Source organism: Solea senegalensis, unplaced genomic scaffold (assembly GCF_019176455.1).
Source record: "Solea senegalensis isolate Sse05_10M unplaced genomic scaffold, IFAPA_SoseM_1 scf7180000014804, whole genome shotgun sequence".
In the NCBI taxonomy this organism is placed as follows: Eukaryota; Metazoa; Chordata; class Actinopteri; order Pleuronectiformes; family Soleidae; genus Solea; species Solea senegalensis.
Window position 1 is genome coordinate 1 of NW_025321134.1, and position 16,180 is coordinate 16,180.

Sequence of the window (16,180 nt, forward strand, 5' to 3'; positions counted from 1 at the left end):
ATTGGATGCTCAAACAGCGGCTCATCCGGTCAGTTGTACCCGGAGTTTGCTGCATGATCGCGGTGCTCGCGCTGTGGAGCTAACGTTAATGCTAGTTTAGCATTCTGTCGACTTTACGCTCTTTGACTTGAATTGACCGGAAGTCTCGTTATGTCTGAAATTAAAGTTTTCATTTGTCCATGTTGCGTGTGGCCATGATATCACTCACTCACTCACTCACTCAGTCACTCAGTGACTCACTCACTCACTCACCAGCCTGCTGTGTGGAGGAAAATGAGCCAGCGACACCTTTATGATTAGTTATGAGTCCCACATTATGATTAGTTAAATACCTTTTTCTTTCACTAATCTTTGATTGAGTTGTTATTTCCTACTTTTCGTTTAGCTTTAGTTTAGAATTTGGTTTTGTCAGGGAGGGAGTGAGGGGGGCCCAGCTTCCTATAGGGGGTGGCCTGGGCCCCCCTCCCTTTAGCTGAGTATGGCTGGCATCTCCAGGTCCTTTTTTCAGGGTAAGGGTTTTGTTTTTCTTAAAGAACGTTCATTTCCCCGTGGGAAGCGTTGATTAATCAAAGCTGTTAAAACGTCTCCAGTTTGAGCCACTGATGGATGGATGTCATTGTTTGGAGGCTGTTAAAACATGTTTCTCTCTCACTGAGTGTTGATGTGCACGTTTGGATTTATTTTGTCCACTTGAATTCATTAAATTGATTTGGTCTATGTTTTGTTTGCAAAACTTCAGTATTAGTTACTGAGGTTCTGATTGGTTCTTTGCATTGTTATACCTTCATTGCTGGCGCATTGATGCGCTTGTTCTTTTTGATATTTCTTTTTCCCTTTGCGATCATTTTTCAGTACAAATAAGTTAGTAGCCAGAGTTCAGGGTGGAGTTTATTTTGGAGGAGTTTGTTAAGCAGCCTTCTGTGATAATGATAATTACTGATCATTATGTGATACAATGTGTGTTACCTGGGAAAGCCCAGGAACCATACACTGTACATCATTGTCACCTGCTGACAGTCGGACTATGACAAAGAGCATTTGAATTGGTGTTTCACCGGTATAAAGTGTGGTGGAGAGAAAGAGGCTCCGTTTGTGAAGGGTGAAGAGAAGAGTGGTCACACCATTAACAGATGCTTTACTCTTGTTGTGTCTTTGATTTCAGCTTCAGCAGAGCCGCTGTGCCCTCCTGACCCTGAATGGTTTGGTCTCTTTGACAGAGTCGGACCCTAAGGTGCCAGTTCATATCATCAGGGACACTGTGTCCAAGCTGTAATCTTGGAGCATGTGTTGCCATTTTAGATCAATCTGCCGTTAAATCCGCTGGTAAGAGGTTTTGATGTGTGATATGTGGGCGTGCCGCTTCGTAACGTCTATCGTCAGATTTGGTCAAGGGGTGTGTTAAGGCGGGGCTCCGTGTGCAACTCCCAATCGAGGGGCAGACTCTGCTCTTGGGCAACGATTTAGCTGGTGGTAAAATTCTCATTAATCCAGAGGTAATTGTTGTTCCTCTGCCAGAAAACTGACGATTTGGCATTGAAATGTCCCAAAGTGTATTCCGCCTGTGCCGTGACGCGTCAAAGACCCGGAGGCTGAGGTGGACCAGTGGTTTGACTGTTCAGCTTATCCAGAGGTCACTGCCCGTTCTGTTTTGCCTCAGCTCGACTCCAAGGTCACGTGAGCAGCGAGTAGTCCTCACTTTGAATGTGTGATTTCAGGAGAGGAGTTATGATGATGATGGGATGATTTGTCAAAAGGTAACGTGCTCATGCGTAAGTTCTCTGGCCTCGGGGACAGATCGTTATCGAAGTGAGAGTTTGAAACTGCACACGATAATCCACTTTCTGGTCACCTTAATAAGACTTTTGATCGTATCCTGCAGTACTTTTTCTGGCCAGGGCTAAAAGGTGACGTGCGTCACCATTGTAAAACTTGTCATGTTTGCCAGATTGCTAAAACTAAGTACTTACTAAGTATAATGTGTACAGTCACTCGCTTTCCCGAGGCCATTTCTTTAAAAACAGGTGAACTACATGTTGGAAAACGGCATAGCTGTGCCCAGCACACGCGCTCCGAGTTCATCCTGTCTTTTGGCTACTAAACCTGACGGCTGGGATCGGTTTTGCACCGATTATCGAAAAGTGAACGGGTCACAAACCCTGACTGTTCTCCTGTGCCTGGGATAGATGATTGTGTTGATAATGTTGGCTGTGCCAACTTCAGTGATGGGCCGTACCGTGCTAATGTTTCGGAGCGTATGTCGAGAAATCCTGGAAATGTTGTGTGAAGTGCGCATCGACGCTTGTGTCTTTAAAGGTGAGTGACGTCACTGATGACGTTCAACATACAAATACCACAATGGATCCGCTCACTTTGTTGGTTTGTGTGTGACGTAGACGTGCAGTTCAGTTTGTTATCCTACTGATTCTGAAGGAGCCTGCGAGAAAGCGAGTTTTCCCCCGTGTGGGAAACATTTTGATCTGATTAAAACCCACACGGTGGTGTAGTGGTTAACACTTCGTTCGAGCCCCGGTTGGAACAAGCATGGAGTTTGCATGTTCTCCCCGTGTGTGCGTGGGTTCTCTCTGGGTTCTCCGGCTTCCTCCCAAAGTCCAAAAACATGCAATGTGGGAATTAGGTAAATTGGACACTCTAAATTGACCATAGGAGTGAATGGTTGTTTGTCTCTGTGTGTGGCCCTGTGAACTGTCCAGGGTGTACCCCGCCTATCACCTGATGTAGATGACCTGACGCCAGGTTAAAGGTCAGCGAGATCTCGTCTTTTTTCCCCTTAAATTCAGCTTTGAAATTAAGTCAAATTTGAACAGATTCTGATTTTACCTCAATAGAAATGTGAAATATATAGATCTGACCTTTCTTCAAAAGTTTTTTTTATATTTACAAAAGGAAAAACAAAAACCTGAATCAATTCAATTTGTGGATTATGACGTTCCAATACCATCAACACAAAGAAAATAAGTAATGAATTCTATTAAGTGTCAAGTTTAAACCAAACTATTTGGGACAAAGTTCCTTAAAGAAAAAAAACAAAAAACTACACAATTTAAATTATAACCACACGTTGTTGGTTCGTGTGTTTCGTTTAACAGCAGCTTGAGATTCATGACCATATTTAAATGTGAATTCAGTGAAAATGTTAGTAAACAAACAGTGAGATAAGTTTGTGTCAAATGATTTGCGTCTTTATTGTGGACGTTGTTTATTTGTCCTCAGGTTTGTTGAAGCAGTAAGTGAGGCAGCACTTCCCGCAGTAGTGACGGTCAAAGTGACTCGCCATGAAGACGCCGGCGCCGCACTCGTCAGCCGGACACTCACGCCGCAGACGGTGGATTTTACCGTTCTCGTCCACCTGGACACAAAATTTTAAACATTTTACATAACTGCGACAAACAGAGGAAAACAATGTTTATTTGTTCTATTGTTGTCGTTTTTACCTTGTAATACTTGAGCACAGCGAGTTTGACCTTCTTCCTCTTGTGCTTGTTCTTCTTGGGCGTGGTGTACGACTTCTTCTTCCTCTTTTTGGCTCCACCCCTCAGCCTCAGCACCAGGTGCAGAGTTGACTCCTGAAACAAACCAGAATGTCACAGTTTCAGAATTTAAGTATTTATGTTTTAATCTCGAAAGTCGACATGGATTGACAGCATGTACGATTCCCTCACCTTCTGGATGTTGTAGTCGGACAGCGTGCGTCCGTCTTCCAGCTGCTTTCCAGCGAAGATCAGCCTCTGCTGGTCAGGAGGAATTCCTGCAGGACAAAAAAATAAATGTGAAAACAGAAATCGGAGAAAAACGTTCATGTTTACATCTCTTCAGTTATACCACAGCATCAGAAGTAAAACAGCAACAAACTTTTCCTGACATTGATGTGAGGATCACTGATCTTTACACGTCGTCAGAGCCGTGATTTAAATATCAATTCCACTATCAGGTGTAAATAGAAGTCGATTCAATACTTTGATTTACAAGCTTTTTAGAACCAGAGATTTTTTAAACTTGACATGAATTCATGTTTACACTGCAATACATTTACGTTACACATGTTTTATCAATTGTAATCTTATATTTTAAGATACAAGGTTTAATTTAGCTTACTATGACTGTGTGTGTACTATTGATTCAGAGATGAGCACAAACATTTTCTGTGAAGCAGCTTTAAAGTTACACCGTTACAGACTTTTCCAGCAGAGTGACCACACGAGGCAGCAGTAGACCAGCAGCTCCCGTGTCCCTGACAACTAAAATCACTGATTTTCTCTATGGACGTTGGTGAGGGGAAAGTGAGTGGTTTGCAAACTTCAGTTTCCTGTTATAAAAGTCTGTTTAACAGTGAGATAAAGACATGAACGCGTTTCTAACATATCATAGGCTGAAACTGACAACATTTTATTCTCCAAACCTTTTAAAGGTTTTTTCTTGCTTCTCTGCTGGTGACAATGTTTTGAGGCCGGTTCTTAAAAATGTCAGTTCACCTTACATTTTTAAAAACATGTCAATCACAAACTCTTACAAAATTTGCTTTTAAATTAGCTAGGAATATCAAGTCAGCAATTCTCAACTACTGTTTTACTGTTTATGAATTATACGTTGTGAAAATCAACTACGAAACAAGATATTATCAGTCTGCATGTGACCATTAATATATCCATTTGCAAATGCAGATGAAAAATAAGTTATCTGTAACTACACAATCAGAACACTGGATTAGCTCATTGATAACTAGGGATGTAACAATTACCGGTATGACGATAAACCGCGGTAAAATTCCCGATGGTTAGTACTACCGTTTCAAATATTAATTATCGTTAAAACCTTGATTCATTAGTGGGCGCGCACATGTGCAGTTTCCACTGTCTGTCCTGTGACAACACAGCTGATCTCGCTCCAGAGATTTCCCCCCCAGTAAAAAAACAAGATCAGAAATCCTGGCATATTTTGTATTTTTAAAGGATGTTGACGGTAAAATAATTGAAAACAATCAACCCTTGTGCAGAAAATGCAAAAAAAAAAAAACACTCCACAAAGGGGGGTAACACTTCCGTGACCACCACCCACAACCTTTCAGCGAGTGTACATGGTGGGAATACGGAATAGTGGGAAATGTCATGATTTGTCTGTAAAACATTCCCATTTTCTCAATAAAGGAAACCTAAGTTAAGTGCTACCGAACATTACTCCTGTAAAAATACATGTTATTGGGCACTATCAGCGAAAGCGAGTAGTGTGTGCAGACGACATGTACCGTAGCAGAGCAAAATGTTTGTTTCTGTGTTTTTTATTTTATTTTCATGCTGTGTACGTCTGCTGCTACTTAATTATCCGCCAGAGTGAGGACCTGTGTGTGTGCGTCCGTCAGATTGATAATTAATAATATTAATATTCATCATATAATATAAAATATATTTTTTTAAATAAAACTTTGTTAAAAGATTTCAGTGTGTGTGTTCACTACTTTTTGAACATTTTGAACACATCTAACAATACCGTGATAATAGTGATAACCGTGATAATTCTGGTCACAATAACCGTGATATGAAATTTTCATATCGTTACATCTCTATTGATAACCAACGTTACCTCGGAGCGTCAGTTTGCTTTACTGTAAAAATACTGAAAGCTCTGTAACTCACCCTCCTTGTCCTGGATTTTAGCTTTGACATTTTCGATCGTGTCCGAGGGTTCGACCTGTGGACAAACGGACAGGTGAGACCGGGACTCGAACCTCCGGTCAGTGATACGTCACAGACCAGACACTTAACTCATGATTCTAAAACATTAAACATGTAAATCTTAGTCTGGTAAACGTGTTAAATAAATGTCAGTGTGGTGGTTAGCAGCTCTCACACATACACGTGTTTATGCTAGCTTCAGCTGCTAATTTAGCCACTTAGCTTTAGTTAACATGTAACGACAGAACACAACAGCTACTGGGAACAACTTTGCACATGTTATTCCACATTAGGGGTTCCTATGTGACATATTCAGCTGTTAAGTGTGGTGTTTAGGTCCAAATTGACCGTAAAGTGAGTTTTATTGCGGCGGCCGCTGCGCCTCCATCACAGCCCGGTTCACCCACCTCGAGGGTTATGGTCTTCCCCGTGAGGGTTTTGACGAAAATCTGCATCCTGGCGTTTAATCCACCTGCACGAGAAGACACGGGACAGTTTACGTTAGCGAAACATTCGGACACTCGGCGTTAAAAGTGGTTATTTTAGTGAGATTATTGTGTTTTAAAGCGGAGCGCGGTCTTACCACCGGTTCACTCCTAATGGCGGATCATGAGAAGAGGGCTTTCTTTCCGAGCCACGGGGTTTTCTGCACACTTCTGCACGGACTAGGTAACCGCCTGCGCCTGATCAAAAAAAACACACAACTTTACGATTCTGTTACGGTCTCTCTCTTCTTTTTAAAAAAATGTTGTTTGAATCAATCTGGAATTTATATTTTGTCCATTCTACGTCTTTTATACTGAGTTTAACGTGTATATTTGTCATCTCAGGCAGGCGGCGTAGGTACTGTTACCCGTTTTGCATTTACGTTAGCCATTTTAACATATCTAATAATTTTTTAAACAGTTTAAAATTAATTATGATTATATCGTTAAAAAACCGTAAAAATAAATGCTATGATTAGTTTTAAGTCAAGTTAAAACGCTAACTATACGAAGGGGAAACTACTCACGCGAGGGTCCACGGTAACCATAGCAACGAGGCTGTTTGTAAAATGGCGTCTCCTCACAGGCGATGACAGCAGCGCGAGGTAAAGAGTCAAAATGTCTGAGCCACAAAAGTCAAAATACAACAAGAGTCCACGTCTAAGAGAAGACACACCACGCGCTACACCTGACATTTTAGTTTGTGAGCGCGAGGAACGTTTTTTCAAGTCTCTCTACGAGTTTATCGAACATGAGAAGCAGTTCCTGCAGTGTCCAGCAGAGGGCGCCGACGAGCTCCGCTACTCCATCTACCGCTCAGTGTTCAACAAGGTACAAGAATAAAAAGATAATATTATTAATAACGTGAGTTTGTTTTAACACTGACAGTGTATGTTAATGATTGTTCAACATAATCTATGAATTTGTTTACCGATTACTCGATTAATCGATGAGTTGTTCGGTTAAAAAATGTCAGCAAATGTTAAACAAACTGTGGAAATGAAGATGTTCTCAAACGTCATGGTTTTGTCCACAAACTCAAAATGATTCACTTTTAAGGATTTCTGCGTTTTATGGATAAAAAACCAAAAATTCACATTTAAGAGGCTGAAAATCATTTTACTCGTTTTTAAAAACACTTTAATGATTCACTTTCGCAGCCTGAGATCATTTACATATGAATATGACAGATTATAGGTGAGAAAACATGGAATATTTAAACCTAAAGAAGCATCAGCTGTAAACAACAACAAAACACAACAAAACAGCTAATACGACTTTAATGACTGAGTGTTTCCCTCTGCAAGGAAAAGAAAAGTGTTAAATAAATAAATAGATAGAGATCATAAGCAGTGAAACAGAAAACATTACTGCTGTATAATCTTTTTCTTCATGAAACAGATGTTCACTTTGAAACCAGAGGAGAAAGCGAACGTTATCTCTGTTGTTTGTTTGTTTGTTTGTTTGTTTGTTTGTTTGTTATTTTCCTCACAGGTGATTTGTCGTGCGACGGCCTACAAGCGTCTGCTGTCGACCATAAAGACAGAATATGACGACGTCGTCGTGGAGCTGAAGAGGAGGGAGGACGACGTCAGGGCGACTCAGCGAATTCTGACGACCTCTGCGTCACAGTCAAGGTCACTTTACACCTGCAGGAGAAGAAGACAGCAGCTGAAGGACAGGTGAGACACTGAGGGACAAGTGAGACACTGAGGGACAGGTGAGACTGAGAGACACTGAGGGACAGGTGAGACACTGAGAGACAGGTGGGATACTGAGGGACAGGTGGGACACTGAGGGACAGGTGAGACACTGAGAGACAGGTGAGACACTGAGGACAGGGGACTGAGGGACAGGCGAGACACTGAGAGACAGGTGAGACACTGAGGGACAGATGAGACAATGAGGGACAGGTGAGACACTGAGGGACAAGTGAAACAGGAGGGACAGGTGAGACACTGAGGGATAGGTGAGACTGAGAGACACTGAGGGACACTGAGGGACAGGTGAGACACTGAGAGACAGGTGAGACACTGAGGGACAGAGACACTGAGAGACACGAGACACTGAGGGACAAGTGAGACACTGAGGGACGAGGTGAGACACTGAGGGACAGATGAGACACTGAGGGACAGGTGAGACACTGAGAGACAGGCGAGACAAGACAGGTGAGACACTGAGGGACAGGTGAGACACTGGGGACAGTTGAGACACTGAGGGACAGGTGATCACGTGGTGTTTGTAACGTGTGATTGTTTCTGAACAGAATCTGTGAACTTCAGACGGAAACGTCTCGACTTAAAGACGAGATGAAGAGACAGAAGTCTTGGACAGAGCAGAGACACTGGATCCCTGGTTATAAAACACACTGAGACACAATGTTTGACTCACTGTCCATGTTCACTGTGTCCACTTAAGGACACACAACATACACACAAGAAATGTCAGAGTACAGTGAAAACACACAACAAACAAACTGCTAACAACACGACACACAGAGACTCAAAATCACAACAAATACATTACAAAGGTCTAAAATAATATAAAATGACGACATAGAGGAAATAAAACTGCTACACAAAGACAGAGCGTCTGAAAATGTCCACAGAGACACAAACCGTCCATGTCTAGGTGGATCAACCGATGGTTGAGGTCTGTCTCCTTCCTCAGGTTTGACCGTTGCTGAGTCTCAGGATCCTGAAGCTCTGGACAGACAGCTGAGACGTCTCCAGGCTCAGAGGACAGCTCTGCTGGACACCAGGAGTTGTTGCGTGTCCCTGGACGTCAAAGACCAGCTGGACACCGAGCTGAGGACACATGAGCTCCGCAGAGACGAGCTGAGCACAGAGAACAAGCGTCTGAGCATCCTGTGAGAACTGTCTGTCCACACTGATGTGAGACAAAGTCTGAGGACGTCTCACGTCTCTGAGCTGTGTTTTTTTTGTCTCAGATGGAGGCGTCTCAGGTCTGTGTGTGGACGTCTGTCTCACTGGGAGGACGACGAGCAGCAGGTCCCTCTGGAGGACCTGCTGTCCTCTATGCTGGAGGACATGAGACTGAGCGGAGGTGAGGCGACAACGGCGCCCTCTGGTGGAGGCGGAGCCTGACGTCATATTATTGAAATGATTTTTAACTCGTTTTAAATTTCCGTGCAGAAACAAACGGGGACGACGTTGAGCTGTTTGAGGACGAAGAACCGAGCGGAGTGAACGAGTCTGAGCTCGTCAACGATCACGTGATCAGGTCCCTCCTGTTCTTAATCCCACTGTTTTTAATCTGTAATCTGTGTCAGATTATTTTCTGTGTTTTATTGAGTTTCTTCTCTTTAAACTTGTTTTTTATCATGTGAGCTTCAGGAAAAATCCAAAAGAAAAGTTTCAAAGTTTCAAAACTTTGAAATAAATGTACTTTCAGGTGAAACTAAAATGTGAACCTCTGTCTCTGTCTCTGTGTCTGTGTCTGTCTCTCTGTGTCTCTGTCTCTCTGTCTCTCTCTCTCGCTCTGTGTCTCTCTGTCTGTCTCTTTGTCGCTCTCTGTCTCTCTCTCTCTCTCTCGCTCTGTGTCTCTGTGTCTCTGTCTCTCAGGTTCATGGACTTGTTGAGTTCAGCTCAGTATGAAGACGCAGCGTTACTCGCTGCCAGATCTCCTCAAGGAGTTCTGAGGAACCTTGACGTCATGGAGCTGTTTAAAGGTGGACAACACACACACACACACACACACAACACACACACACACACACAAACACACATGTACACACACACACACACACACATGTACACACACACACACATGTACCACACACACACACACACATGTACACACACACACACACATGTACACACACACACACACATGTACACACACACACACATGTACACACACACACACACACACACACATGTACACACACACACACATGTACACACACACACACACACACACACACACACACACACACACGTACACACACACACACATGTACACACACACACACACACACACACACACACACACACACACACACACATGTACACACACACACACACACATGTACACACACACACACACACATGTACACACACACACACACACACACACACACACACACACACACACAGTAGTGTAGTGTTTGTGGAAATCAAACAGCGAGGGGTCAATCGTGCCGTGCCACGTGCGAATGCAGTGCACACCTGTGCGCACGCTCGTCTCAATGTACAAATAATGATTTACTGTATGACGACTTTTGAGTTTAACAGCTGCTTCGCTTCACTATTCAAGCAGTCCATGTCACACCAGACCTCAGTTTTAATCATCACGTTAAACATAACCAACAGCAACATGAGCAGGTATAGCCTACAACCACTTATGTAAGTCTGCTAAATGACATGTAATGTAATGTAACCAGCATGTCATTAGTAAATCATAAGGTGGCGGAACACAAAGTTTACATATGACACTGCAGGGATGATGAGTCATGTGACACAGGTCACATACAGAAAACTGAACAACTGAACAACAACACGCACATGCTCACTTACAAATGTGAATTCTAACAAGTGAGAAAATGTGTTCATTGACGAACTGAAAATGAATCCGCTCTTGAAATTACAGATAAAAGCCCTTTTATTTTTTAAAATTTATAACTCAATATAAATTAATTATATGTATAATATAATATATGTATACAGTATGTATATGTAACGTGTGCACGTGACTGAAATAGCCTAAACTGTCACATCGGTCACTCTTGGTAATACATGGACTGCTTGAATTGTGAAGTACAGCAGCTGTTAAACTCAAAACTCGTCATCATAAAGTAAATGATTATTTGTACATTGAGACGAGCGTGTGCACAGACATGATGCTCATCACCCCTCACCCTTCATTATTTGGTGTACTCGCTTGTTTTTCAGTGTTTATGCAGCGTAGGCGACGAGGTTAAGGCGTGTCAGTATAGTGTGCTGGTATAAAATGCCCCTGATAACACACACACACACACACACACGCGCACATGCGCACACACACAGACATACACGTACACACGTACACGCACGCACGCGCACACGCATACACACACACACACATACACACACACACACACATATACACGTATACACACGCGCATTGGCCACACACACACACATTACAGATATACACGCACGCACGCGACAGACACCACGCCACACGCACACATATACACGCATACACGCATACGCGCATATTACCACACGCATACACGCATACCACGCATGCACACACACACACACACACACAGACACACGATACACGCATACGCACACACGCACACACACGCACGCACAGACATACACGCATAATACACGCACACGCACACACACACACGCATACCCACGCACACCCACGCATGCACACACACACACACACACACACAGACACACATTAGCATATGAGTGACATCATCACATCGTATTTGCTGACTTGTCTCTCGTCTCCTGTCAGGTGTGTCGCCCCCCCTGGGCTCGGCCCCCCCGGGCTCAGCCTCTCCCCTCCTCCTCTTCTTTCAGGCCCTGCTGGTGACTGTCCCTCCTGGTGTCCAGCTGTCCCCCCCTCTGTCCTCTCAGTGCGTCCTCATGGCGCTGCGTCACGGCGCCTTGCGCCTCCTCACTCACGCCGTCACACAGAACAAGTAAAGAAACCTGACCTTTGACCTGTCAGCGTGTGCTGCCCCCTGCTGGTGATTTTTCAGTGTCTTTGTTTCTTCGTCTCAGACTGAGCTTCTCTGAGCAGCTGGGCGACGTCCTCACTGAGCACGCTCAGCAGAACATGGGCGTGGCCGACCAGTGTCTGGCGCTAGCAAGCGTCGTTTACGAGGCGTGTGGGCGGAGCAGGAAGTCTGCACTGAGCATGTGCAGAAGAGGCCTCATCCACAGTGCTGCAGAGTTCATGGAGCACAACCTCACAACAGGTGTGTGTGTATGCGTCATAAACATTGACCTTGTCAGGACCACTAGTCCTCATGGGGACCAAAACCTGGTCCTAATGAGGCAGAACCTCATCTCTGAGGGACTTCAGTATCTTAACGATATGTGACCTGTACACGTTTGTAAAGCGCTCACTCTCACACAGAGAAAATCAGTGGTTTGACTTTAGAAGTTGATCCTCTGCTGCCTCCGTCACTGAGTTCAAATGTCTTATTTTAGACACTTCAGCTTTTAAAATGCTTTGTTCAGATTGACCTCAGTGACACAAAGTGACCACACGAGGCAGCAGCAGACCTGCAGCTCCTGTGTCACTGAAAAGTCTGTCTGACAGTGAGATAAAGACGTGAACGTGATTTAAGATAAAACTTAAACTTAAACTTAAACTGGGTCTTTTGTTAAGTGGTTTTGTTTCTGCTGGTTGTGTTCAGGATTTTTTGTCTTCATTGTTGTCTCCTTTATAAAAGTGTAAATATTCCATACAGCTGACAGAAAGTATGAACTGGCCCTTTAAAAGCAGCAGGTGGCGCTGTGAGCTCTCTCTCTCTCTCTCTCTCTCTCTCTCTCAGATGATATCATTTGGGTTCTATGTCGCTCGCCCAGCCTCTCTCTCCTCCAGCTGTTGACGGAGCGCCGGTCTTCAGACAGGTGTCGCAGAGCGGCCATCTTGTCAGTGGGCGTGGCCTGTTCCACTCTGCTGGCCGCTGACCCCCCACACCAGGAGGTGGCGCTGCAGCTTCTGGACGGCTTGGTCCAGCGAGGCCGAGGTGCGTCCGCCATGTTTGTTTACGTTCAAACATCAGAGCAGAGACACATTTTTAAAACGTGTCCTTCCTTCTGTCCTCTCAGAGGTCCTAGAGGACGTCGTCCTGGAGGACAGCGGCTTCTCGGTGGACACTTGGACGGACATCACGTCTCTCTGCTCCGCGTTGAGACGGGACGACCTGAGCCGGACTGTCCTGGCCGTCCTGCTGGACCAGAGCGGGACCAGAGTCCTGACCCCGGACCTGGACGGCGCTCGTCTTATGGAGCATGTCTTCCTGTGACAGTTTGACTTTAAACACACAAACTGACACGACTTCCTGTTGTAAGAATAATAACAAAAATAATAATAAAATGAAGAGACATTTGTTTCCCTGTAAAACATTTATTCACTTTTATTTACTTATTTAATACAAACATAAAAACATTTCTCTGGACGTCACATGACTCGCCGCCATGTTGGCAGGAAGAATCTTCTGTAAACATAAACGTCACCGGTGCTGGTTTTAAATCTGTGTTCACTGTCACTTCTTTAAATCCACACGACGCTGACAGACGATAGAATATATCTGATACTGCCCCCTGGTGTTTTTCACCAGTATGGCGACATTATTCCAGAACCTGCAGGATCATCTTCAACGTTTCCTTCGTTCTACTTCAGAGAACGTTGTGACAAAAGCACGTAAAATACACAACATTTAAGTTGATTAGCGCTTTATTTAATGACACTGCCGTTAGCATCCAGCTTCACAGTTTCCTGGTAGTTAAGGGGAAACTTAAGGGAAACTTAGCGAACAATGGAAATGCTGTAGTTCGTCTCCATGTACTGACACAGATTTAAACTAAAGTAAGAAGTTAGACGATCACTGCAAGCTAAATTTCCCTTAAGTTTCCCTTAAGTTTCCCCTCACTGTCGACCATCTTACCTGTCTGAGCTCCTCATCCTTTTATTTAAGGGTGAAATTCATTTACCAAACATTTCTTTGAGATGATTCCGTTTCAAATGACATTAAATGTTAACAGAACAACATTATAAATCACTTTAAAAGACCAATCTTTTCTCTGGCCTTCAATTATTTTTTAAAAATCATCATTTCCTGTTTCATGTTCTTTTTGTTCGTTTTGCCGTAGAAATAAAACGAATCCTTGAGAATGTTAGAAATAAAATAGACTCGACAAAACACTTAGTTTTCACTCCCATTTTCCATGAACTGCAGAATTAAAAAATGTAAGATTTGATTTCTATGCAAACTAATTTTTTTTTTTTTAAACAAACTTGGTATATAAATCTAGTTTAACTGTTCTTTATTTAACCAGGAATCAAAAGGTGATTTATGTAAGAAATTATTTATATTAAGATTATAATTATGTTAAATGACCACTGATTATAGAAACATGTCAACACTGGCTTTATTGAACTCTTTGTTGTTGTTGTTGTTGTTGTTGTTGTACAGAGTAAACCACAGTTAACGTCAATCACTTTCTACTTATTATCACATTATTTGACATCTTTTTGTTGAATGTTTACACCATTATTTTCAATAAAACAGTTTAGAAACTAAATGTAAATTGTTAGCATGTCCAGCTCTGTCTCACATCTTTGCAATAAAAACATGTCAAATAAACTTTCAATATTTAGGTTAATTAACATTGTAGCCTCCAGCTCCACAGCTTCCTGGTACTTAAGGGGAAACTTAAGGGAAACTTGGCTAAGAATAGTACAGAAAAACTTAACACTTTAACATCAGTAACAAGTTTAAAAAAACAAACACTTACACGTACATAAACTCTTAAGGTTGCTGTTGCACATTTTTTAACATGGATTATTCTTTTAATTTTCTTAGATGTTCTTCCTCCTTTTCTTCTCGTTATATGGTTGTTTGTACCTTTGTCTCCCCCTTCTGGCTGTATGTTGTAAGTGTCCAGGCTGACACACGTCCCACGTCCAGTCTTTAATCCCATGCCTCATTCACACCGGTTTAATCCCAGATTTTATCGGCAGCAGTGAGAACCTAAAACGCTTATTTATTTATTTATTTATTTAATTAATTCCTTCTTCAATCTCAAAAATTCATATAAAATCAGTTGATGGGTTATTTTTTAAATATTTTGCCACTTCCTGCGCAACTCCTGCACAAAGACTTGACTGCAAGCTGTGGAGCTAACAGCTAAGCTAACAGCTGAGTCGGCAGATCCGTGTCGTCAGCGAACATTCACACTCCAGCGTTCCAGGTTCTTTGGTGTCGTGTTTGTCAAGCTGCGCTCCCAGCTCCCCCTGCTGGACAACTTGGTAACTACTTCAAACTGTCTCCTGTGCTTCCAGGCTGAATATTTGTGAAGTTTTTAAGATTTGACTTTGAATAATCCCCTACGACTGAACTGAGTTACGCGTATTAAATAAATAAATAAATGAATAGTGAATTAACTACTTTAATGTATTTTTTCTCACGTAAACAACAGTCTTTAATCATGCAACAGGTCACAGATACAACGTTAGCAGCATTCATTTTGTGAAAATCTCTTTCATAACTGAGGAGAATGGGTTGATTTTGAAGCTTGTGAATTGGAATTGAATCGATTCAGGAAATCAGTAGCGACTCTAACCAGTGGCATTTTCAGTGGGTAATTACTGCTGCTGTTTTTTGACCTTGTAAAAATAGTTTTTCACACAGTGAAGATGTGACATTATTAGATGATACGCATCATCTGCATAGAAATGTGTTGTGTTTATTTACAGAGTAAACGTCACATCGCATCCTGATCTTAGGACCTCTCAGAATTCAGGACCCTGACTTTCATCTGAAGGTTGGTCCCGGAACCATTAAAGGATCGACAGAAGGTTCCACTTCCTGCCAATGTCCAGTAACTTTGGTGTTTCTTTATACTGGGAGCAGTCTACCTGTGTCACAGTCATGCCATCATGGACTCACCTGTCCAGGTGTGGACGGATTATTGGAAATACTGATTTGTGAACCAAATTTGAAAGAGAATCGAAACCTTTTGTGTTTGCACGTCTGGAATTCTTACAACTTTTACTTCAACTCATGGAAAGTGGGAGCAAAAACAAGTGTTTCATTTATATTTGAAGTAAAAACATACAATAATAACACGTGTCACTGGAATCAAAGCTCGTTTCCTATGCCTTTAGAGGACTGACAGATGTTTGTGAGGACCAGGACGATGAGGAGGACATTACTCTGGGCGTACTCCAAGTATTCTCAACTGCATTTTCTGTGGAAGCGTAACATTTTCCGGCAGTGCTTAGCTCCTAAAAGTGTCGCCCCCTGGT

The 16,180-nt window shown here is 42.8% G+C and overlaps 2 protein-coding genes across 2 annotated transcripts; one reads left to right on the top strand and one right to left on the bottom strand.

Annotated features, from left to right (window-relative positions):
- Positions 1-3,178: 3,178 nt before the first annotated feature.
- Positions 3,179-6,355, bottom strand: LOC122761567 (ubiquitin-40S ribosomal protein S27a). Its single transcript, XM_044016795.1, has 6 exons — positions 6,271-6,355; positions 6,095-6,159; positions 5,649-5,703; positions 3,681-3,766; positions 3,453-3,584; positions 3,179-3,367 (listed from the first exon to the last, which is right to left on the bottom strand). Exons 2-6 carry the CDS (start codon positions 6,140-6,142, stop codon positions 3,218-3,220), a joined length of 471 nt encoding a protein of 156 aa, XP_043872730.1. The 5' UTR covers positions 6,143-6,159; positions 6,271-6,355; the 3' UTR covers positions 3,179-3,217.
- A 349-nt stretch (positions 6,356-6,704) lies between these two features.
- On the top strand, positions 6,705-13,228 carry LOC122761566 (clathrin heavy chain linker domain-containing protein 1-like). Its single transcript, XM_044016794.1, has 11 exons — positions 6,705-7,003; positions 7,667-7,854; positions 8,439-8,527; positions 8,843-9,041; positions 9,123-9,238; positions 9,328-9,415; positions 9,757-9,863; positions 11,651-11,837; positions 11,920-12,116; positions 12,699-12,896; positions 12,979-13,228. Exons 1-11 carry the CDS (start codon positions 6,791-6,793, stop codon positions 13,173-13,175), a joined length of 1,779 nt encoding a protein of 592 aa, XP_043872729.1. The 5' UTR covers positions 6,705-6,790; the 3' UTR covers positions 13,176-13,228.
- Positions 13,229-16,180: the final 2,952 nt, after the last annotated feature.